Source organism: Bufo bufo, chromosome 4, assembly GCF_905171765.1.
Source record: "Bufo bufo chromosome 4, aBufBuf1.1, whole genome shotgun sequence".
Lineage (NCBI taxonomy): Eukaryota > Metazoa > Chordata > Amphibia > Anura > Bufonidae > Bufo > Bufo bufo.
Genome location: NC_053392.1, coordinates 423,172,733 through 423,198,616, shown reverse-complemented (window position 1 = coordinate 423,198,616; position 25,884 = coordinate 423,172,733). Strand labels below are relative to the sequence as shown.

The window sequence follows — 25,884 nt, the reverse complement described above, 5'->3', positions numbered from 1 at the left end:
ATAAGGAGAATAGCAGAAACTCCTAATGCTGTCCATACATGTAATGATTGCAGAGACCCTCAAATGCCAGGGCAGTACAAACACCACACAAATGTCCCCATTTTGGAAATAAAAACACCCCAAGGTATTCGCTGAGGGGCATATTGAGTCCATGAAAGATTGAAATTTTTGTCCCAAGTTAGCGGAAAGGGAGACTTTGTGAGAAAAAACAAAAAAAAATCAATTTCCGCTAACTTGTGGCAAAAAAAAAAAAAATTCTATGAACTCGCTATGCCCCTCATTGAATACCTTGGGGTGTCTTCTTTCCAAAATGGGGTCACATGTGGGGTATTTATACTGCCCTGGCATTTTAGGGGCCCTAAAGCGTGAGAAGAAGTCTGGGATCCAAATGTCTAAAAATGCCCTCCTAAAAGGAATGTGGGCCCCTTTGCGCATCTAGGCTGCAAAAACGAGATTTTTGTATAACTTACCAGTAAAATCTCTTTCTCGCTCTTTCCTTGGGGGACACAGAAGACCTTGGGTATAGCTCATCTCCCTAGGAGGCGTGACACTAAGTGAAGACTGTTAAGCCCCTCCTCCACAGCTATACCCTCAGCCTGGAGAGAGAGACTGCCAGTTGCGTGTCCAAGTAGTGAGAAAAGGCAAAGTCCAAAAAATTGGAACCAACAAGCCAACTACCCTAAGGGTAAAACAAACTCGGAAACAGTCAGAGAAGAACAACGAATGGGTGGGTGCTGTGTCCCCCAAGGAAAGAGCGAGAAAGAGATTTTACTGGTAAGTTATACAAAAATCTCGTTTTCTCGCCCAATTTCCTTGGGGGACACAGAAGACCTTGGGACGTTCAAAAGCAGTCCAAAGGGGGAGGGACCACAGCACCAAGGCGAAGCACCCGAAGGCATCAAAAAAACCCGCCGCCTGCAGACCAGGCGGCCCAAGGCAGCATATGCCGAAGCCCGAGTATGCACCCTGTAGAACTCGGTAAGGTGTGCAAGGAAGACCAGTGACCGCCTTGCACAAATGGATGGCCGAAGCCTAAAGCCTCCGGCCCAGGAAAAAACCGACGGCCCTGGCCAAATGAATGGTGACACCAAAAGCAGAACCCTGCCCTTGGTGCGGCAACCACAACAAGAGCCACTCTGAGAAAGCGGAAGAAAGCCACCCTGGAGGCCGTCAACCCTTTGCTCGGACCTCCTGGAAACATAAGAGACCGGACGTCGACAAGAGTCGGAGATCTCCAAGTAAAAACTGCAAGGCCCAAACAACGTCCAAATCGGTGAAGTGTCCGTTCCCGGGGGGGGGGGGGGGGGGGGGGGAAGGGGAGGACGACTGCCTCAATGAAATGAAGGACAAATACCACCTTCAGAAGGAAGGAAGAGACGGAATGGAGAACAATCCTGTCCTGGGGGAAGACAGAAGGCTCGGAACAAGAAGGGCCGCCACTCAGGCACCCGTCAGAGACACGATTGCTACAGAAACTCAACCGTACAGGACAGAAGGAGTAGAGAGAACTTCTGTAACGGCTCCAAGGAAAAATTGGAGCGCCAAGAGCCCAGTATGTAGTTCCCAGGACGGTACCGGAGGGCAGTACAAAGGAACCCAAGAGCCGCTCCATGGAAGAAGTTCCTGACAGGCCCAGAGGGACGGGGAACGCTGAAAGAGGAAGGACAGGAATGACACTTGATACTTCAAGCAACAGAGTCCCAGCCCCAGGTCCAGGCCGGACTGGAGAAAGACAGAACCATGGAGAAAGGCAGAGTGGGGGAACGCCCAGCTTCCCACAGAACCCCAGGTAAAGCCCTAAGTCCTACCACAGATCCTGGACGAAAAACTCGGCTAGAAGCGAACACTAGCGAGCCCACTAGAGTCGCCTGGGCAAGCGGGTGAAAACCCAATGATCAGGCGCGGACCAGTAACACGGGTAGAACAGTCGGTAGAACTGGTCCCGTCGGCCCCCGAGCAAGGTTGTCCCGTATCCCCCCAGAGTGGGGAAGCAGAAGGACAAACGGACAGGAACCGAAGGGTCCGCCCAGCAACCGCCAGGACAAGACAGGCTAAAGCCGAAGCCAATGTAGCCACCACAGGAAGACAGACTACAGTTCCGGTGTGGGAGATCAAAAGACAATCCTGACCAAATGGTAGTCCTCCCAAGTTACCGAGAAGGTGAATCCAAAGCCGAAACATTGCCTAGAATGGAAAAAACGCAATCTGCACCCAGCGGGAGGACAGAAAGCGGTAGACCCGGTAACTAGGCACACAGCTAGTACAGCCAGTGTGGACAAGGGAGACTGAAAAGGAACACCATAACCATCCAAATGAACAAACATGCTCTCCCCAGAGGGAAGGGCAGTGAAGGAACAGCCTCTGAAGCGTGGCCGGAACAGACGCCACATCGGAATGATCTGTACCGAGTGGGAGTCAAACAGAGCCGGCGAGAAAAGGCAGGCGAGACAGAGGCCGGTATAACACCCTCCAACCAAAAAAGGGGGAGTGGGCAACAGAGAGGCCATAGGACAGCTCAAAAGCAGAACACCGCTACACAGAGACGCCCGGTTCACCGCCACGCAGAAGGCGAATACCCTGAAGAACCCAAGGTGGAGGTCCCCCGGACCTGTATAAGCGAGCACCCAAGGGAAGTTGGGTGACCTTCCCAAGAAGAGCGGCCCGAACCTGGTAGCAGATCAGACTGAAGCACCGAGGGCGCCAATCCGGAAAGAATCATACCACACTGCACCAGAATGATCTCCTTAGAGAATAGTGCAAGGCTTGCGGCAATCATCGTATCCCAAGAGAAAAAGAATGTCGCAGGAGGAAGGAGGCTACGTACGAGTAGCCCCGTAAGCAGTGAGAAGGCCAACCCACCTACAGGACGAGAAGGCATACACGGCCCAAACAACGCACAAGAACGTCCGCTCACTGCAAAAATATAACACCGCGAAGAGGGCCAGCCACAGAGTGCCACAGTATCTACGGGAGTGCAAACTGAAAGGAGTTATGCACAAGACTAATATGGAATGCGATGGAACGCAAACTGACCGCCCCGAAAGGGAGGAAATGTACCTGGCAAACTGCAGTGGGCAAGAATGCAAAGGCCTGCCCCAAAAAGGGGGAGATGCCCAAGGCCGTACCTACGTCAGAGAAGTAGGGCATACCATACTTCGCCCAGAAAGGCGCCATGCACATGGCCACACAGTATCCAGCGGAAACGCAGGAGGTCCACCTAGGGAAAAGGGGGACATGCATAGGGCTATCCTAGCATTAAGTGAGTGTGCAACAATTCACCCAACACCGAAATTTCGTGAGAGTGTAACTACTCCGCCAATGAAGGGAAACATGTGCAAGTCCAGTACAGCACATACAAGGACAGCCTTGAATCTTGTGAGCGTGCAAAATTCCACCCATGGAATGAGGGGTGGTCACGCACAAGGCCAGCACCGTATCCAAGGGGAGCGCAAGCGTTCCGCCCATGTTAGAGGCCATGCTCAAGGCCAGCAACGTATCTGGTGAGCGTAGTATGCCGCCCAGAAAAGGAAAGGGGGGGGGGGGGGGGGAATCATGCACAAGGCCAGCATCGCATTCAGGGAGAATGCGAGCAGTCGGTGAGAATGTGTGTATGCCACCTGAAGGAGGCATGCCCATGGCCGGCAGCGAATCCAGTGAGAGTGCGTACACCGCCCACGGAAGGGGGGTCATGATGTGGCCGACGGTGGATCCAGAGAGAGTGCATGTATAGGGGTCATGCACATGGCCAACAATGTACAGGCGAGAGAACAACCACCGACCGGGGGAGTGTATGTATGCCGCCACCCGAGAAGGAGGCATGCCCAAGGCTGGTAGTGAATCCAATGAGAGTACATCATATCGCCTATGGAAGGTGGTCATGCACATGGCTGGCAGTGAATCCAGTGAGAGTGCCGAATGCCGTCCACAGAAGGGAGTCATGCCTATGGCAGGCAGCGAATCCAGAGAGAGTGCAGCGTTCCGCCTAAGGAAGGGGGAAGGGGGTCGTGCACATGGCCAGCACCGTATCCGGTGAAAGTGCAGTATTCCGCCTAAAAAAAAAAGGGGGGTCACGCACATGATCGGCAACGAATCCAGTGAGAGTATAGCGTTCCGCCTATGGAAGGGGGGCACGCACATGGCCGGCAGCTAATCCAGTGAGAGTGCAGAGTTCCGCCTAAGGAAGGGGGTCGTGCACATGGCCAGCACCGTATCCGGTGAAAGTGCAGTATTCCGCCTAAAAAAGGGGGTCATGCACATGATCGGCAACGAATCCAGTGAGAGTGTAGCGTTCCGCCTATGGAAGGGGGGCACGCACATGGCCAGCAGCGAATCCAGTGAGAGTGCCGTGTTCCACCTATGTAAGGGGGACGTGCACATGGCCAGCATTGTATCCAGAGAAACTGCAGTAGGCCGCCAAAGAAAGGGGGATCATGCACAAGGCCAACCCGCAGTTAGGGAGAGTGCAGTATCCCGCCCAGGAGGGGGGTCCTGCACATGGCAGGCACCATAACTGGAGAGGGTGACGAATGTTGCCTACAGAAAAGGCATGCACCTTGACCAGCGCCGTAGCGCGGAGAGGGCAAAAAAAACCCCAGAAGGGGAAAAAAGAACCTGGCAGCGCCGCAGCCGGGGAGCGCGACACCATGCCGCCTATGGAAGGGGGGCATGTATACAGGCAGCACTCAGAGATGAGGCTGCAGCGTCCTGCGCAGCCCACAAGTCATATATATAATAAATAATTTTTTTTTTTTTTTATTTAACACACAGCCTCACTGAGGCAGATGCCACCTACAGGGCACAGATCCACCCATACAGGCCCATCCTCTGTGGGCGGGGGAACCTCCAGGCGGGAAAAATTCGCGCCTGGAGAAGTTCCAGCCCCCTCCAACAGAGGCCTGAATTTTTGCGGCCTAGTAGGCCGTGAAGCTGGGGCCTAAATTTTTAGCGGCGCCCGGCGAACCGGGGCCGCACAGTATTTAAAGTAGCGGCCGGGCCTACGGAGCGGCACACATACCGGCCGCGGGTGCCCACCCCGCGGGCCGGAAGAGCCGGGGCCTAAATTTTTAGCGGCGCCCGGCTGACCGGGGCCGCAAGTACTTAAAGTACCAGCCGGGCCTACGGAGCGGCACATACCGGCCGCGGGTGCCCACCCCGCGAGCCGGGGACCCGGATAGAGCGGGATCGTCTTGAAGTGGAACACAAGACTTCGGCGCCCGGCCGACCGGAAGGTTCCGACGGTCGGCCGGGGCTGTTGAAGCGCTCCTTTGCAGGCCGCGGTGCCCACCCAGGTGTCCGGAAGTCAGGACCCTGCACCCGGCAGCCATTTTACCCCTGGAGCGGGCCCCTGGCCTAGAACAGCGCTCCATATGATTTCACCCCTGCCGGCAGCTACAACCACCTTTCCCCTGGACCGGTGCCCGTGAGAGCAGGGAGGGTCAGTGGCAGCAAGGCGCGGGCCCTCTGGCCCTGAAGTAGTGGCCGGTAAGAGGGAGGGGGACCCTGAGACCGGGTCTTGAGGGTGGGACGCCTGCATGACCCCTCCGTCAGGGGCAGCTAGGTGCGGACCTCCGCAGCTCCCTAGGCATTCCTCTTGTAGGAACAAGGGTGCCAATGTCCTGGAGGCCAGGAGAGAGGGAGCAGATGTCGCCCTGCGGCAGCCCAGGGCCAGCCTAGGTCTAGCAGGGACAGAAGGGTCCATAGGCCCAGGTAAGGGTCAGGCACGCAGGAGACCGAGGGGGGGGGGGGGGCGTAGGGCTGGAGAAGCCAATCTCTCACCATAGCCGTCTTCACCCTCGGTCCGTTCCAGCAGGGTCGCCCCTTCAGCTACTGGCACCGTAGTGGCAGGACGCCGGGGGAGGGACTTGGCGTGCGGGCGACCCTTGCGCTGGCGGGATGCAGGGGAGCTGGGCTGCCCTGGTCCACCTTGCCTTCTGTGGGGGAGGCAGCAGTGCGGGTGACCGGCACTGGCGCAGCTCAACCCCGGGAGAACAGAGAGGTCTAGTGCGTCTCTGTTATCCCTGATGATCTGGAACAAAAAGAAAATAAAACAAAGTAAAAATCTAAAATTGAAACAAGGAGAAACCAGCCCTGCAGAGCAGGGAGTGTCTTGCCTCCTTGGACACTAAGCAAAAACTCTGGCAGTCTCTCTCTCCAGGCTGAGGGTATAGCTGTGGAGGAGGGGCTTAACAGTCTTCACTTAGTGTCACGCCTCCTAGAGAGATGAGCTATACCCAAGGTCTTCTGTGTCCCCCAAGGAAATTGGGCGAGAAAAAGTGTCACACATGTGGTATCGCCGTACTCAGGAGAAGTTGGGCAATGTGTTTTGGGGTGTCATTTTACATATACCCATGCTGGGTGAGATAAATATCTTGGTCAAATGCCAACTTTGTATAAGAAAAATGGGAAAAGTTGTCCTTTGCCAAGATATTTCTCTCACCCAGCATGGGTATATGTAAAATGACACCCCAAAACACATTGCCCAACTTCTCCTGAGTACGGAGATACCACATGTGTGACACTTTTTTGCAGCCTAGGTGGGCAAAGGGGCCCACATTCCAAAGAGCACCTTTCGGATTTCACCGGCCATTTTTTACAAATTTTGATTTCAAACTACTTACCACACATTAGGGCCCCTAGAATGCCAGGGCAGTATAACTACCCCACAAGTGACCCAATTTCGAAAGAAGACACCCCAAGGTATTTCGTGATGGGTATAGTGAGTTCATGGAAGTTTTTATTTTTTGTCACAATTTAGTGGAATTTGAGACTTTGTAAGAAAAAAGAAAAATCATCATTTTCCGCTAACTTATGACAAAAAATAAAAATTCCTATGAACTCACTATGCCCATCAGCGAATACCTTAGGGTGTCTACTTTCCGAAATGGGGTCATTTGTGGGGTGTTTGTACTGTCTGGGCATTGTAGAACCTCAGGAAACATGACAGGTGCTCAGAAAGTCAGAGCTGCTTCAAAAAGCGGAAATTCACATTTTTGTACCATAGTTTGTAAACGCTATAACTTTTACCCAAACCATTTTTTTTTTACCCAAACATTTTTTTTTTATCAAAGACATTTAGAACAATACATTTTGAGAAAAATTTATATATGGATGTCGTTTTTTTTGCAAAATTTTACAACTGAAAGTGAAAAATGTCATTTTTTTGCAAGAAAATCGTTAAATTTTGATTAATAATAAAAAAAAAAGTAAAAATGTCAGCAGCAATGAAATACCACCAAATGAAAGCTCTATTAGTGAGAAGAAAAGGAGGTAAAATTCATTTGGGTGGTAAGTTGCATGACCGAGCAATAAACGGTGACAGTAGTGTAGGTCAGAAGTGTAAAAAATGGCCTGGTCATTAAGGGTGTTTAAGCTAAGGGGGCTGAAGTGGTTAAAGAGGACCTTTCACTTGTAAAAACTCTGTGAACTAAGTATGCTGCCACGTAGAGCGGCGCCCGGGGATCTCACTGCACTTACTATTATCCCCGGGCGCCGCTCCGTTCTCCCGTTAGGCACTCCGGTACCTTTGCTCCTTAAGTTATAGTAGGCGGGTCTTCCCTTGTCCTGTGGGCGTCTCCTTGTCCCGGGCAGTGAGATCCCCGGGCGCCGCTCTACATGGCAGCATACTTAGTTTTTACAAGTGAAAGCTCCTCTTTAAGCTTGAAAAATTAAACAATAATATGATGGTTTCATCTTTCTTCCCCACTACCCTAAAGCACAGAACAGGAAGAGTTATGCAGCACTGTAATGAGGGGCTTCAGGCACCAGAAATTAGCAATAGTAAACACTTATTTTTTATTATTTTTTTCATGTACACGAAAGAAACTTATTTTCTACTTCTGGAGGTATATAAGTATAAATCTATATAAAAGCTTAAAGTTTCGGATTTTCAGAGCAGATATTTACTTCCTAAATATACAGTACAGACCAAAAGTTTGGACACACCTTCTCATTCAAAGAGTTTTATTTTCATGACTATGAAGGCATCAAAACTATGAATTAACACATGTGGAATTATATACATAACAAACAAGTGTGAAACAACTGAAAATATGTCATATTCTAGGTTCTTCAAAGTAGCCACCTTTTGCTTTGATTACTGCTTTGCACACTCTTGGCATTCTCTTGATGAGCTTCAAGAGGTAGTCCCCTGAAATGGTCTTCCAACAGTCTTGAAGGAGTTCCCAGAGATGCTTAGCACTTGTTGGCCCTTTTGCCTTCACTCTGCGGTCCAGCTCACCCCAAACCATCTCGATTGGGTTCAGGTCCGGTGACTGTGGAGGCCAGGTCATCTGGCGCAGCACCCCATCACTCTCCTTCATGGTCAAATAGCCCTTACTTTCAAAGTTTTCCTAATTTTTCGGCTGACTGACTGACCTTCATTTCTTAAAGTAATGATGTCCACTCATTTTTCTTTACTTAGAATTTGTATTATGGCAAGAAAAAAGCAGCTAACAGTCTATTCAGTAGGACTATCAGCTGTGTATCCACCTGACTTCTCCTCAACGCAACTGATGGTCCCAACCCCATTTATAAGGCAAGAAATCCCACTTATTAAACCTGACAGGGCACACCTATGAAGTGAAAAACATTTCAGGGGACTACCTCTTGAAGCTCATCAAGAGAATGCCAAGGGTGTGCAAAGCAGTAATCAAAGCAAAAGGTGGCTACTTTGAAGAACCTAGAATATGACATTTTCAGTTGTTTCACACTTGTTTGTTATGTATATAATTCCACATGTGTTAATTCATAGTTTTGATGCCTTCAGTGTGAATCTGCAATTTTCATAGTCATGAAAATAAAGAAAACTCTTTGAATGAGAAGGTGTGTCCAAACTTTTGGTCTGTACTGTATGTATTTAGATTGAGGTTTTTGTTGACCCAGCACTTAACTGATGCACATAATTTTGATGTCAAACTGCAGGGTCAAATCTCAGTGCTGATGACCTATGCTCCGAAACCTGGGTCCCCCTCCAATCAGCTGTTTGAGAAGGCAGTGGCGCTCACTTAAACAGCTGATCGACAGGGGACCTGGGTGTCATACCCCCACTGATCAGATACTGATGACATATCCATAGTCATCATAAAAATAAAAAAAACACTCAAAATACCTTTAACAGATGCCCTTGAGATCCACTACCTTGTTCTCTGAATTCACACCTCAGGGAGCAGGCATTAACCCTTAATGTACTGAGTCTATTTTACTTTCCTTCCCACAAAAATCTATTATGGTGAATAGGACTCTGACGCTCTACCTGCTGGGCTGTGGCTCGTGCACAGCTTAACAGGCAGATTAGGATGACAGGACTGGTAAGCTTCAGCAGCGCACAGGCTCTCGGCTGTTGGAGCCCTGCGATTTCACTGCGGGGCTTCAATCGGAAGGCAGAGGGAGCAGCATCCCTCTGCCTAACCTCACAGATACCGCATTCACTATTGAACGCAACATCTGAGGGGTTAAATCAACGCTTTCGGCATGATCGACTAGGCTAGTTATTGCAGCCGGGTGCCTGCTGTATTATACAGCCAGCACTCGCCGTGTATGTGGCGGGCTAAGCTCAAGAGCTCGCTCCATACAATCCCACCGTACAAGTACATGACGGTGGCTGAAAAGCTTAAAGAGGACCTTTCATCGGTCCAAACATTGTAAGATAAAGATCAGTATCAGGCTACATAGAGAGGCTCCGTCCTCCGGTATCTTCACTAAATTGGTTCTACTAGGCGGAGTCTTCCCTGTTTCACCCTGGGCGTTCCTTCTCCCAGGCTGTAGCGCTGTCCAATCGCAGCGCAGTGCTCACAGCCTGGGAGAAAAAAAACCTATTCAGTTATAATATTAAAAGATTATATTGGAAATATTCCAATAGACATGACCAGACCTGTTTGACGCACTCAGGCTGATGTCAGCAGTAAGTATACAGGGAGTGCAGAATTATTAGGCAAGTTGTATTTTTGAGGATTAATTTTATTATTGAACAACAACCATGTTCTCAATGAACCCAAAAAACTCATTAATATCAAAGCTGAATATTTTTGGAAGTAGTTTTTAGTTTGTTTTTAGTTTTAGCTATTTTAGGGGGATATCTGTGTGTGCAGGTGACTATTACTGTGCATAATTATTAGGCAACTTAACAAAAAACAAATATATGCCCATTTCAATTATTTATTTTTACCAGTGAAACCAATATAACATCTCAACATTCACAAATACACATTTCTGACATTCAAAAACAAAACAAAAACAAATCAGTGACCAATATAGCCACCTTTCTTTGCAAGGACACTCAAAAGCCTGCCATCCATGGATTCTGTCAGTGTTTTGATCTGTTCACCATCAACATTGCGTGCAGCAGCAACCACAGCCTCCCAGACACTGTTCAGAGAGGTGTACTGTTTTCCCTCCTTGTAAATCTCACATTTGATGATGGACCACAGGTTCTCAATGGGGTTCAGATCAGGTGAACAAGGAGGCCATGTCATTAGATTTTCTTCTTTTATACCCTTTCTTGCCAGCCACGCTGTGGAGTACTTGGACGCGTGTGATGGAGCATTGTCCTGCATTAAAATCATGTTTTTCTTGAAGGATGCAGACTTCTTCCTGTACCACTGCTTGAAGAAGGTGTCTTCCAGAAACTGGCAATAGGACTGGGAGTTGAGCTTGACTCCATCCTCAACCCGAAAAGGCCCCACAAGCTCATCTTTGATGATACCAGCCCAAACCAGTACTCCACCTCCACCTTGCTGGCGTCTGAGTCGGACTGGAGCTCTCTGCCTTTTACCAATCCAGCCACGGGCCCATCCATCTGGCCCATCAAGACTCACTCTCATTTCATCAGTCCATAAAACCTTAGAAAAATCAGTCTTGAGATATTTCTTGGCCCAGTCTTGACGTTTCAGCTTGTGTGTCTTGTTCAGTGGTGGTCGTCTTTCAGCCTTTCTTACCTTGGCCATGTCTCTGAGTATTGCACACCTTGTGCTTTTGGGCACTCCAGTGATGTTGCAGCTCTGAAATATGGCCAAACTGGTGGCAAGTGGCATCTTGGCAGCTGCACGCTTGACTTTTCTCAGTTCATGGGCAGTTATTTTGCGCCTTGGTTTTTCCACACGCTTCTTGCGACCCTGTTTACTATTTTGAATGAAACGCTTGATTGTTCGATGATCACGCTTCAGAAGCTTTGCAATTTTAAGAGTGCTGCATCCCTCTGCAAGATATCTCACTATTTTTGACTTTTCTGAGCCTGTCAAGTCCTTCTTTTGACCCATTTTGCCAAAGGGAAGGAAGTTGCCTAATAATTATGCACACCTAATATAGGGTGTTGATGTCATTAGACCACACCCCTTCTCATTACAGAGATGCACATCACCTAAAATGCTTAATTGGTAGTAGGCTTTCGAGCCTATACAGCTTGGAGTAAGACAACATGCATAAAGAGGATGATGTGGTCAAAATACTAATTTGCCTAATAATTCTGCACTCCCTGTATAAGGAAAGCTGGACAAATTTTGATAAAGTGATCTGTTATAGTGCCATCAGTTTTGAAACTTAAGATGGATAAACGCAATTGTATTAACGATCCAGACAATTTCTGCTACATATGTGGCAAATACACTACTTATGATCAGCGCAAGAATCAGACAAAGTGCGTCTTGCAGCTTGGGATGCATTTGTGCTAGTAGTGCAGAACTTCCTTGGGAACAGACGAGCTGCAAACTATGCTGAATTAGTCAACATGCTTACAGCATATGAACTACTTGGCTGCCGAATGTCATTGAAAGTGCATTTCTTACATTCCCATCTTGACTTTTTCCCACCCAAATTTGGAAACGTAAGCGACGAACATGGAGAGCGGTTCCATAAAGATATTTCTACAATGGAGAACAGGTATCAAGGCCGCTGGAATCCCAACATGATGGGGGACTACTGCTGTTTTTTGCAACGGGAAAATATGACTGTTCACAAACGCAAAAGCAGATGCCTGAAACACTTAACAGTACTGGGCCTTGCTCAAGTAAGACTTTTAAACTGAAAAATGAGATTTTTAGAAATTTTGTTATTCCATTACATTTTCATACACTGTTTACTACACAAACTTTGATGGAGATCAAGTATTTGTTGGAGTAAAACTCGTTCTGTTCAAAATTACTGTCACCGGGATTTTGTGTATAGAGCAGAGGACGTGGGTTGCTAGATGGCCGCTAGCACATCCGAAATACCCAGTCCCCATAGCTTTGTGTGCTTTTATTGTGTCAGAAAACCGATTTGATACATATGCAAATTAACCTGAGATAAGTCCTGTCCCTGACTCATCTCAGGTTAATTTGCATATGTATCTAATCGTTTTTTTTTTTTTACACAATAAAAGCACACAGAGCTATGCGGACTGGGTATTGCGGATGTGCTAGTGGCCATCTAGCAACCCATGTCCTCAGCTCTATACACAAAATCCCGCTGACAGGTTCTCTTTAATTCATTTAGACATACTTATGCATAGCAAAATTTCATGACGTGTTACAACAATTCTGACTTTGGATTTGTAATCCACACATTCGATTTAGTATAGGACAAATGGTTTTTACCCAGTACCCGCCGAAAAGTTTTTTTTTTGTTATAAATGAAAGGTATTTGAGAATACATTTATAATAAAGTAATATTTAAGTATTTTCATTGTCTTAATTCCTCGAAAACCCCTTTAACCACTTCAGCCCCCCTAGCTTAAACACCCTTAATGACCAGACCACTTTTTACACTTCTGCACTACACTACTTTCACCGTTTATTGCTCGGTCATGCAACTTACCACCCAAATGAATTTTACCTCCTTTTCTTCTCACTAATAGAGCTTTCATTTGGTGATATTTCATTGTTGCTGACATTTTTACTTTTTTTGTTATTAATCGAAATTTAACGATTTTTTTGCAAAAAAATGACATTTTTCACTTTCAGTTGTAAAATTTTGCAAAAAAAACGACATCCATATATAAATTTTTCTCAAAATTTATTGTTCTACATGTCTTTGATAAAAAAAAAAAATGGTTTGGGTAAAAGTTATAGCGTTTACAAACTATGGTACAAAAATGTGAATTTCCGCTTTTTGAAGCAGCTCTGACTTTCTGAGCACCTGTCATGTTTCCTGAGGTTCTACAATGCCCAGACAGTACAAACACCCCACAAATGACCCCATTTCGGAAAGTAGACACCCTAAGGTATTCGCTGATGGGCATAGTGAGTTCATAGAACTTTTTATTTTTTGTCACAAGTTAGCGGAAAATGATTATTATTATTTTTTTTTTCTTACAAAGTCTCATATTCCACTAAATTGTGACAAAAAAATAAAGACTTCCATGAACTCACTATGCCCATCACGAAATACCTTGGGGTGTCTTCTTTCCAAAATGGGGTCACTTGTGGGGTAGTTATACTGCCCTGGCATTCTAGGGGCCCTAATGTGTGGTAAGTAGTTTGAAATCAAAATTTATACAAAGTTGGCATTTGACCAAGATATTTATCTCACCCAGCATGGGTATATGTAAAATGACACCCCAAAACACATTGCCCAACTTCTCCTGAGTACGGCAATACCACATGTGTGACACTTTTTTGCAGCCTAGGTGGGCAAAGGGGCCCACATTCCAAAGAGCACCTTTCGGATTTCACCGGCCATTTTTTACAGATTTTGATTTCAAACTACTTACCACACATTAGGGCCCCTAGAATGCCAGGGCAGTATAACTACCCCACAAGTGACCCCATTTTGGAAAGAAGACACCCCAAGGTATTCCGTGAGGGGAATGGCGAGTTCCTCGAATTTTTTATTTTTTGTCACAAGTTAGCGGAAAATGATTTTTTTTTTCTTTTATTTTTTTCTTACAAAGTCTCATATTCCACTAAATTGTGACAAAAAATAAAAACTTCCATGAATTCACTATGCCCAACACGAAATACCTTGGGGTGTCTTCTTTCCAAAATGGGGTCACTTGTGGGGTAGCTATACTGCCCTGGCATTCTAGAGGCCCTAATGTGTGGTAAGTAGTTTGAAATAAAAATGTGTAAAAAATGACCTGTGAAATCCTAAAGGTGCTCTTTGGAATGTGGGCCCCTTTGCCCACCTAGGCTGTAAAAAAGTGTCACACATGTGGTATTGCCGTACCCAGGAGAAGTTGGGCAATGTGTTTTGGGGTGTCATTTTACATATACCCATGCTGGGTGAGATAAATATATCTCGGCAAAAGACAACTTTTCCAATTTTTTTTATACAAAGTTGGCATTTGACTGAGATATTTCTCTCACCCAGCATGGGTATATGTAAAATGGCACCCCAAAACACATTCCCCAACTTCTCCTGACTACGGCGATACCAGATGTGTGACACTTTTTTGCAGCCTAGATGCGCAAAGGGGCCCACATTCCTTTTAGGAGGGCATTTTTAGACATTTGGATCCCAGACTTCTTCTCACGCTTTAGGGCCCCTAAAATGCCAGGGCAGTATAAATACCCCACATGTGACCCCATTTTGGAAAGAAGACACCACAAGGTATTCAATGAGGGGCATGGCGAGTTCATATAAAAAAAAAATTTTTGCCACAAGTTAGCGGAAATTGATTATTATTTTTTTTTTTTTCACAAAGTCTCCCTTTCCGCTAACTTGGGACAAAAATTTTAATCTTTCATGAACTCAATGTGCCCCTCAGCGAATACCTTGGGTTGTCTACTTTCCGAAATGGGGTCACATGTGGGGTATTTATACTGCCCTGGCATTTTAGGGGCCCTAAAGCGTGAGAAGAAGTCTGGAATATAAAGGTTTAAAAAATTTTACGCATTTGGATTCCGTGAGGGGTATGGTGAGTTCATGTGAGATTTTATTTTTTGACACAAGTTAGTGGAATATGAGACTTTGTAAGAAAAAAAATAAAAAATAAATAAAAAATTTCCGCTAACTTGGGCCAAAAAAATGTCTGAATGGAGCCTTACAGGGGGGTAATCAATGACAGGGGGGTGATCAGGGAGTCTATATGGGGTGATCACCCCCCTGTAAGGCTCCATTCAGATGTCCGTACGTGTTTTGCGGATCCGATCCATGTATCCGTGGATCCGTAAAAAACATACGGACGTCTGAATGGAGCCTTACAGGGGGGTGATCAATCACAGGGGGGTGATCAGGGAGTCTATATGGGGTGATCACCCCCCTGTCAGGCTCCATTCAGAAGTCCGTACGTGTTTTGCGGATCCGATCCATGTATCCGTGGATCCGTAAAAAACATATGGACGTCTGAATGGAGCCTTACAGGGTGGTGATCAATGACAGGAGGGTGATCAATGACAGGGGGGTGATCAGGGAGTCTATATGGGGTGATCAGGGGTTAATAAGTGACAGGGGGGGGGTGTAGTGTAGTGGTGTTTGGTGCTACTTATTACAGAGCTGCCTGTGTCCTCTGGTGGTCGATCCAAGCAAAAGGGACCACCAGAGGACCAGGTAGCAGGTATATTAGCGTCTAATATACCTGTTAGGGGTTAAAAAAAAAAAAAAAAAAAATCGCATCTCCAGCCTGCCAGCGAACGATCGCCGCTGGCAGGCTGGAGATCCACTCGCTTACCTTCCGATCCTGTGAACGCGCACGCCTGTGTGCGCGCGTTCACAGGAAATCTCGCCTCTCGCGTATATGCGTCCAGGAGGAATGAATCGACCGCCTCCAGGACGCGTCGCTGCGTTCGGCGGTCCGGAGGCGGTTAAGAATCAGCGCCATACATGTACAGCGCTTTGATTGGGTGGGTGCAGGAACTGTGCACGCTTGATCAGCAGCAAGAGCCTGGCTATTACTGACAGCCGAGGTCCCCTGCTGGATCCGCCAGTATCTGTGAAAACACATTCATTCGATATATGGGGTTTGCAGAGAGAGCGGGCTCCCTCTCTCTCCCCAACATTTTATTCTTTTCAAAAAAGCTTTTATTGTGTAAACCTGAACAAAAAAAATAGACATGAGGTATCACTGCATCCCTATCGACCAGCTCTATAAAAACATCACATAATCTACCCCATCAAGTGAATGCCGTAAAATAAAAAAAAACTGTCAAAACAGCAATTTTTTTGCCTCACAAAAAGTGCAATATCAAGCAATCAAAAAGCTGTATGTACCCGAAAATGGTACCAATGAAAATGGCATCTCATCCCGCAAAAAACGAGACATCATACAAGACGATCGTTAATTTAAAAAAAAATATATGGCTCTAAGAAAATGCCGATGCAAAAACAAGATTTTCTTTTTCAAAAATGCTTTGCTTTGTGTAAAAGTGCCATTTCATTTTGCCCAGTCCCATGTTGATAAATTTTTGCAAAACACTTTTGGGTCAAAATGCTCACTCCACCCTTGAGGGAGGGGTGTAATTTCTGATGTAGGGTCACTTCTGAGTGGTTCCATTTATTATTTCACCCCAGAGACTCTACTGTTGTCAGAACAAGATGCATAAACCATTGGGACTCAAATATACATGGTGCCCATCTACTCCTGAGCCCTGTTGTATGTCCAAGCAAAAGATTAGGGCAACATGTAGGGTGTTTATAAAACTGGGGAGCACAGTGTAATAATAAGAGGGCTTTTTACACTGACATACACTGGACACTGAAATGGCAGATCTGTGGAAAAATAGCAATTTTTCAATTTGAACCATTTGTGAATTAATTTAGCAAAACACCAGTTGGGTCAAAATGCTCACCCATTGGTAAATTCTGCGAGGGGTGTGGTGTCCAAAAAAATTAGATTTTTTTTGTACTCACCGTAAAATCCTTTTCTCGTAGTAGGCATTGGGGGACACAGCACCATGGGTATATGTCCAACTACCACTAGGAGGCGACACTAGACATAAAATGTTGGCTCCTCCCCGTTGGGCTATACCCTCTCCACAGACACTAGGCAGCTCAGTTTGTACCAAATGCAGTAGGAGAGATAAAAAAGGCAAGGAACCAACAACTCCCGTACCGGGAAAGATCAAGAGACCAGCCCGGAAAAGCGGAAGTAAGAAACATAGGGTGGGATCTGTGTCCCCCAATGCCTACTACGAGAAAAGGATTTTATGGCGAGTACAAAAAATCCAATTTTCTCGTGCATGGCATTGGGGGACACAGCACCATGGGACGTCCCAAAGCAGTCCCCGAGGGTGGGAAAAGAACAGCCATGCCACCTGTTGGGCATACAGGTGCGGAAGAACCATGTGACCCAACAGGAGAAAGCACGGAATAGGCAGAAAGCCACATAACAGGGAAAAAACCCCAAGGAAGCCACAGTGACGACTGCCAGCACCCCAGGACAAAGGACTGGGGGAACGACCCAAATGCAAGGAGAAGGCAAGTGAAGAAAAAATAAAATAAAAAAATAGCAGGATGACCTGCACAAAAAAGCAGGTCAAGTCTGCCTCCTATAGACACTAGAACAAGGCTGAGCTGCCTAGTGTCTGTGGAGAGGGTATAGCCCAACGGGGAGGAGCCAACACTTTTTTATGTCTAGTGTCGCCTCCTAGTGGTAGTTGGACATATACCCATGGTGCTGTGTCCCCCAATGCCATGCACGAGAAAGGGTAATTTCTTGGGGGGGGGTTCTTTTTTTAATTTAACCTCAGAGCTTCTGCATTTGTTGGGTAATGCACATGGCACGCCTTTACTTCTGATCCCTGCGGTGTGCCCATACAGCACTTATGACCACATATGGAGGTTTGTCGTATTCAGGAGAAAATTGGTAACAAATTGTAAGGTGATTTTATCCAGTTATCAATTGTAAAACTCAAAAACTTAGACCTTTCTTGTAAAGAAAAAAAAAAAATTATTTTTCATTTTCACAGCCAATGTTTTATAAATTCTATGAATTGCATGTTGGGCCAAGATGCTCGCTACACCCCTTTAAAAATTCCTTGGGGGTGTAGTTTCCAAAAAGGGGTCACTTTTGGTGGTTTCCACTGTAGGGGTACCTCAAAGTCTGTACAAATGCAGAATGCGCCTGAAAATTATTCCAGTGAAATCTGCACTCCAAATTTCACTGGAATACCATATATGGGGTGCTGCCGTATTCAGGAGAAAATGGGTAAAAAAAATCGCGGGGTGCATTTTCTCCTGTTACCCCTTGTGACAATTGGAACCTAAAGCAACATTTTCTTGTACCGTCCATCCAGTTCAGCCTATTATACTGAAAGTTGATCCAGAGGAAGGCAACCACCTCCCCCCACGAGGTAGAAGCCAATTTTCCAAACTTTACTTTTTCTTTTCAATTTTTTTAAATTAATTTTCAAAGAAAGGGGGTTACAAATCATAGTAGCAGAACATACTTGCGGTATAAGGCAAGGTACAATGGTACAAGTATCAGGTGATGTGAACAATAGCAATAGCATTAACGCAATTTTCCTCACTTTAGGGGAAAAAAAATTCCTTCTCGAATCCAATCAGAATAACTCCCTGGATCAACAATCTCTAGTAACTATAACCTGTAATATTATTACACACCAGAAATACTGTACATCCAGGCCCCTCTTGAACTCTTTTAGTGAATTCCTCATCACCACCTCCTCAGGCAACTGCTCCAGTCTCACTGCCCCTTCTCTTCTGGAGTTTTGTACTTACCGTAAAATCCATTTCTCGTTCAATGCATTGGGGGACACAGTACCATGAGTATATGCCCAGCTACCACTAGGAGGCACTAGACATCAAAAAGGTTGGCTCCCCTCAGGTGGGCTATACCCTCTCCACAGCACTAGGCTATTCAGTTTGTACCAAAAGCACTAGGAGAGAGAAACAAAAGGGAAGAACCAACATGTCCTGGACGGGGAAAAGAAAATAGAACAGCAGCCCGGTGACAGGGAGAGTAAGTAAAAACAAAGGGTGGGATCTGTGTCCCCCAATGCATTGAACGATAAACGGATTTTACGGTAAGTACAAAAATCCAATTTTCTCGTTAATGGCATTGGGGGACACAGTACCAATACCAGAAAATCAAGGAAACAACATCGGCCATCCCAAGTGTAGTGACCATCAAACTGTATAACACTGTCCCAGAAGGGGCAAGAACAGCAGCATGGATTTGGTAAAAGAATCGCCAAACATCCATATGTCAGAAAGGATGCAGAAGTCGGCAGGGGAAGCCGGGAGAGACTACACTAACATGTAGAAACCAGCTACCAGCAGAGCACCCCCAGGGAAGGAACTGACAGGTGCAGACAACGGCCAGGCCCAAGGGAAAGGCCCTTCTGTCATGTAGCACAACTAATCAGAGAACATAAGGGAGTACCAAGAACACCCGGACCATGGAAGAGGTACGGGACCATGTCCGATACCAGAGCAAGCAGCGGAAAAGTCCACCCACTGGAAGGTATGTGGCACTCACTAGTCAAAGCCATATCAGAGAGAACGTCCAGCGAAGACGCTTGTCATTGACCACCCAGAAGGATGGATGGTGGAGGACATCCAGCGATGACCCAAAACTGCAGTAGCGGCTCGTGCTCACCACACTGCGTACTCTTGCAGGATAGAACATCCAGTGGTGATCCCTGTACTCTGCCAGGACTGTGCCATGTAACTCTGTGAAAAGAAAGCATAGAAGCAGTAATAACAACGCAAGTACTCCATCAAGAAATGGGGTAACGCGGCAGTGCAGCATGCAGTAGTACTTTACAGGGTTGACAAAGAACAATCCTAGCATGCCCATGGAGGGAGAGCAGTTGTCTGGTGCATAACAGGACTGGGAAGTCTTGTTAAATAGTGGGTCAGGCAATGAAGTAAAAATCATTCCTAGTACAGAGGCAAAGAGAAGACTAGAGAGCCTGGTTCAGGAGGAACTGCAGATATGAACAGGCCAGCAATATACTGAAACTAACAAAGCAACTCTACTCTGCCCAGGAAGGGGGGGGGGGGGGAAGACATATGGATCACCAGGTATGCCATGTATGCTAGAAGCAGAAAAGAGTGATGAATACAGCATCAGGAGATGGAAACATCACTCCATGTGAATGGGGGGCCACATGATTGCCTATCACAGATCAGAGCCAGGGAAGGGAGGGATACGCCCAGTAATGCAGGAGCCGTATGGGCCGCAGATTGTACCAATAGGGTATAGCTCCTGGAGATATTGCAAATGCGCCACCTATAATAGGAGTAATGTGGCTGCATGGTGCTCATTATAATGAGAGTGGAACAGAGCTACAGCATTTGGAAATGCTACAGTATATGACAGACAGACAGGTGTAATACCTACAGCATCTGAAGATAGTACAGGTACTCTACCTATGTGCTTGGATACGGCTGCATAGTGTACTGTAATGGCTACAGGCACTCACTCTGGTAAACCAGGGCTCCGAAAGTCCACTAGAGGGGATACCAACCCTGGTGGACATTTGTCTTTAACCACCCAGTGAGAATCTGTATGGTGGAAGACAGCCTGATGCTCTGTTTCCGAGAGAGAATCGGAGCAGAGGTGTCACACGAGGCAGCGGAAAGAATGGCAGAGTAGGACTTGTCACCAGCCTGAGGCCTGTCCTGGGAGAGACCCGAGGATGGGGAGGAGGAGCGGGACATGGTTGTGACAACCAGAGGTCGTCTGCGGGACCTAGCAGAGAGTACCCTATAAGCGGAAGGGTCCCTGGGAGGGCAGAGGTTGCCACAATTTTGGGCAGGCAGTCGGAGCAGCGACTCTGCCATAGATTGGGAGAGTCGGACAGGATTCCCTGTGGCTTGGGACAGGGAAGAGGCTCAGTCAGGAGAGACAAAGAAGTAGGTCAGGGCATCATGAGAGGGCCTGGGAGCTACTGCGCACAAACAGGGACAGGCTCACCGCATGGCAACCCTTTAGCGCAACGGACGAGGTGGTGCAGCAGCTGCAGAGGTGACCAGGACAGCTGCCGGCAAGATGGAGGATTCTTCTCCCAGCCTCTCCTACCCTGGCTAAAGGCCCACTCTTATCATGATAGGATGGAGAAGATGGCTATAGAAGAAGCCCGGGAAACCAAGAGGGGGCAGGACGAGTGCGGCCTAGCAGGCTCAATAGCCGGGGCCTCGATTTATGAGGCGGCCGGGAATGCAGCGCCGTCGGCGGGGCAGATCGCGGGAGACCCCCCCCAAGAGTAGAAATTGGGTGAGGAGGGTAGTGGGGGGGAAGTGACGCCTGGAAAGGGGCGGCTCAGACTAAATGGAGCACCAGGGGCCCGGGGACGGGACGGAGAAAGACGCGACCTAGTCCCGGCAAAAGCCAGGGACTAAAGTAGATGGGAGGCTGGGAGGAGGCCACAAAGGCAGAGAGAGAAATTCCTCCTCGCCTGGGGGAGAAGGGGCAATAGCACCCCAAACCCCCAACAAGGTGGATCGGGACCCCCACTAACTCTGGTACAGGGACGCAGGGGAAATACTCACCGTTCGATGTCTTCGGGCGCTGCAGGGTCATCCCATCGGCAGACTCAACACGGGGACCGTGGGAATGCCGGCATGCCACTGCGGATGCAGTCAATGGGGACTGGGTGATCGGTGAGGTACCCGAGTACGCGCCCGCAGGGGGTGCAACTAAAGTGGAAATCCACAATGGAGCCCCATCCTGCGGCAGGTCTAGACCTGCAGAAGAAAGGAAAAAGAATAAAAATAAAATAATAAAAAGCAGCAAGACCTGCGAAAAAAGAGCAGGTCATGTCTGCCTCCTACGGAAACTAGACTATAACTGAATAGCCTAGTGCTGTGGAGAGGGTATAGCCCACCTGGGCAGAGCCAACCTTTTTTATGTCTAGTGCCTTCTATTGGGCATATACCAATGGTACTGTGACCCCCAATGTCATTAACGAGAAATAAACGTTTAACATTTTTATGTTTTTTTTTTTTAACTTAACTTTTAACCTCCTTAGGGGGCTAATAGAGATGTATTAGGGTGAATGGAGTTCTGACACGTTCCCTGCTAGCTGTGCCTTGAGGTTACCAGATGCCACGAACACTGTTGAATGTGGCAACTAAGGGTTAAATGATAGGATTTGGCGTGATTGCCCTTCCTCGTCATTGTGGCCCAGGGCCAGCTGTATTATACAGCTAGCAACTGCCACGTGTGGTGCGGGCTCAGTGCAGCAGCCCGCTCCATACAATTCCCTTATGCATAATGCCATACATGTACGGCATTATGCATTAAAGGGTTAATGGGAGGCACATGGTGTTATTAATTTCAAACCTCATAGTAATAGTAAGTGACACCATCATTAACCCCATGTTGCCCATTTAATGAGGACATATCTTCATATAATCGGCATGATAGCCTTCCTCATGATGGGGTCACTTGCTATTAATATAAGGCACACTAAGGTACTAATATAATGAAACCACATGCCTCACTTTAATACAGGCACACAGCATAAAGCACATACTCGTAAAACTGGAAATCTCCTGCAGAAAGATCTTCCTGGATGCTGATAAGTTAAAAGTACCGTTGAGGACAGGCCCCAGTAACAAGTGGATGTTATTGGTCACATGGAAATGATATCGTCAAAGTTCCATCATCTTATCTGCATACAGAACCGCAAGGACGCGGTGAGTTTCCCCTCTCGCCTACCCTTCTATTCTGGCCCCTCCCTGAAACTTCCCCATTGGGCACAAGGCTTTTTCATTGGTGGGAGTAGCTGGCGCGTCGCAGTGAGGAGGGACGCTCTCCCTCCTTCTCCACTGTGCGATCTCACAGCTTAGAGGGAACACTGCCATCTGAACTGAACCGAAAAAACTGACATTGGCAAAGTGCCGTTGATTAATCAGACTGATGGTCGGTTTCGTGTTTTTTCTCGACTATAGGCCCAGCCCTAGATGTTGTTGTATTTAGGGAAAAAAATGGGTAACAAATTGTGGGGTGCTTTTTTTTACCTGTTGCCTCTTGTGAAAATAAAAAATCTGGAGCTAAAGAAACATTTTATCAGCCAGGTTCCTGCTGCTGATAAAAGACACCGCGTGTGGGGCAGGGGACGGACCGCACGATGAGAATGCTTGTCTTGGTGTGCCAATTTAGGACGAGCATTGTCGTCCTAGGTCCTTATGGTGTTAAAGGGGTTATCCAATTTCTCAGACAGCCCCCCCATGTGCCGGGCCCCTCCCAATAATATATTTACCCCGCTCCCGGCGCCACTGCTGGGGGGGAGCAGCCAATGGCAGGCGGGGATCTGGACAAGCCTCGCTAGCATCGCGGGTGACGCTATGTGCACAGGTAGAAGTAGCAGCGGCGGTATGGGGACCAGGAGTGGCGCCGGGAGCGGGATAAGTATATTACTTGTGAGGGGCCCGGCACATGGGGGGGCTGTCTGAGAAATTGGATAACCCCTTTAATAGGCAAAAATCAAGGTGACAAGACTCCCTTTAAAGAGGACCTTTCACCGATCCTGACACTGTGAACTAAGTATACAGACATGGAGAGCGGCGCCCGGGGATCTCACTGCACTCACTATTATCCCTGGGCGCCGCTCCGTTCTCCCGATATGCCCTCCGGTATCTTCGGTCAATAAGTTATGGTAGGCAGAGATTTCGGTCACTAAGTTATGGTAGGCGGAGATTTCGGTCACTAAGTTATGGTAGGCGGAGTCTGCCCTTGTTCTGCTGTAGCGCTGGGCAATCGCAGCGCAGCGCTCACAGCCTGGGAGAAAAAAAACTCCCAGGCTGTGAGCTCTGAGCTGCGATTGGCCAGCGCTACAGCAGAACAAGAGCAGACTCCGCCTACCATAACTTAGTGACCGAAGATACCGGAGGGCATAGCGGGAGAACGGAGCGGCGCCCGGGGATAATAGTAAGTGCAGTCAGATCCCCGGGCGCCGCTCTCCATGTCTGTATACTTAGTTCACATTGTCAGGATCGGTGAAAGGTCCTCTTTAAGCAGAATTCTTATGAAACTAATACGAATTTAGCTGAGTGTTTATAAGATGAAGAGATAAGTGTTACAGACTGAGCCATCAGAGCAGCTCTTTTGACAGATTTTACTGTGAAGGGGACAGAAAAGCTTGCCTGCAGTATAAATATGTATTTAAATGTGTTCTATTATGACACTCTATACCTCTTTCAGAACAGTGGGCTGCATTGTAGTGAAAATCTAAAAATGGCCACATATAACAAATGCAAACTTGAAGTTGGAACCAAAGTCAAAACTTTGGTTATTACCTTTGCATTTGTTGCTCTGTAAATTGCTGGTGTTACTGCTTGAACATGCTGACAAGTTATTTTTTGAGTAGCAAATATACCACTGCGATTTTTACCTATGAAGCAAAAAACATCAGTGACTGCAACTTAAAATGTACTCAGTTACCAAACTTTGGCTATTGCTGTAATTTCTGCTTTACTAATATAGGTCTGTTTTTGAGTTTTGGGTTAAATTCGTAGTTTAGTTTCCTTCACACACAATTATACTTTTTTCAGCTATTTAAAATGATTGAGTTTTGAAGTATTTATATATTTTTTTTTAAAGAAACCAAAGAGACAAAATGCCTTCATCAGTGCCACAGACCCTTAATTCTAGAGATCACTGGGGGTGTTGCAAATATTGATATTAGCTTGGGTCCAGCTCTTCTGTGGCGAGCCCATATATGTTTGTGTGTGCAGATCTGTGTCTGGTCGTCTAGGGCCTTTGAAGTTGCCTTCTAGCTAGTCACACCTCAGCAACTTGAGATAACACAGGGCAAGATTCATAAAACTCAAGAATCTAGCTATGGCGCAGATGGATATAGAAAGAGAAAAGGTCCCTTTACATGGGACAAGAAAGCAGCAGATTCTTAGGAAGGAAGTGTTCCTTCCCAAAAATCGGCTGCTCGTCAGTGGAGGAGAGTGCTGAGTATGGGGATTAGTGATCGCTAATGCCATCGCTTGTCCCCATACTCACTCATTGTTTGCAGGCAGCAGCTCATGTTTACACAGTGCACTGCGCCACCAATGATAATATAATTAACATTTAATACAGGAGGCGGGTGCAGCACCGGAGGGGTTAACTGCCGCTAATTGCAGCTCCCGCCTCTGGGATTTGTATTAAACATTTACCTTCATTGGTGGCGCAGTGCGCCTGCCCCTCTCTCCTCATTGGTGGCAGTGGCAGCAGCGGCACAGGGGGCAGGGAGAGACTGCTTCCTTCTCCCCTGTGCTGCTGAGGAGAACACGGAGCACGCTGAGGGCAGCACGCTCATTGTTCTCTGATACTAGACTGCGCAATAGCGAAGTCTAGTATCGAAAAAAGGCAAATCCTGGTATCGAAGTCGATACCAGGCAAAAGTATTGATTTGGTATCGAAAATTCGATACCCGAAACAACCCTAGCACAAATGATTGGACGCACGTTTTGCCCTTTCATCGGGTAATCGACTGTAAATTTACACTGCCAGATAAGCGCTCCTATGAAAACTTGTTAGCGATTATCTTTGGGATACTTCGCCAGTGCTCTATAGTTCATAAAGTATGAAAAACGAGGGCTAGGTGTCATTTCTTGGGGGCTCACCGAAGTAGTGACGATTTGTCCTTATTTTCTGCCAGCCTCGGCACCGGAGCCTATACAATATGGGTTTATAGAGATACTAGGGAGTCATCCAAGGCTTCCTGTAAGAGAGTGTGAGCTCTTGAAACAAACCTTAGTGGGGGCAGTGTTGAGGTATTACTGGTGAATATTAACCCCTTAAGGACACGACGTACCGATAAGTCATGGGTTTAAAACGCGATTGCGGCGTGGCAGGGGTTAATCAGAACAGGATGCCCGCTGAAATCGGACATCCTGTCACAACGCATGGGGGGGGGGGGTCATGTGACCCCCCCAGTATCGGCGATCGAAGCAAACCGCAGGTCAATTCAGACCTGCGGTTTGCAGCGCTTTCTGCAGTTTCTGATCCCCGCGGTCAGTCAGAAACTTTAAAATGCCAAAAATAAAGATTTTTCACCCCCCCCTGCACCC

General features: G+C 47.1%; 1 protein-coding gene across 4 annotated transcripts in view; it reads right to left on the bottom strand.

The window, feature by feature from the left end:
* LOC120998601 overlaps nucleotides 1–25,884 on the bottom strand; it is an 80,952-nt gene that overhangs the window by 39,318 nt on the left and 15,750 nt on the right. The window contains exon 4 of one of the 4 annotated variants that reach the window (XM_040429318.1): nucleotides 24,118–24,212. The exons of the other annotated variants lie outside the window; for them this stretch is intronic. Within the exon in view, the coding sequence (XP_040285252.1) occupies nucleotides 24,118–24,212 (95 nt within the window). The remainder of the gene's footprint in view (nucleotides 1–24,117; nucleotides 24,213–25,884) is intronic. 4 annotated transcript variants of the gene reach the window in all.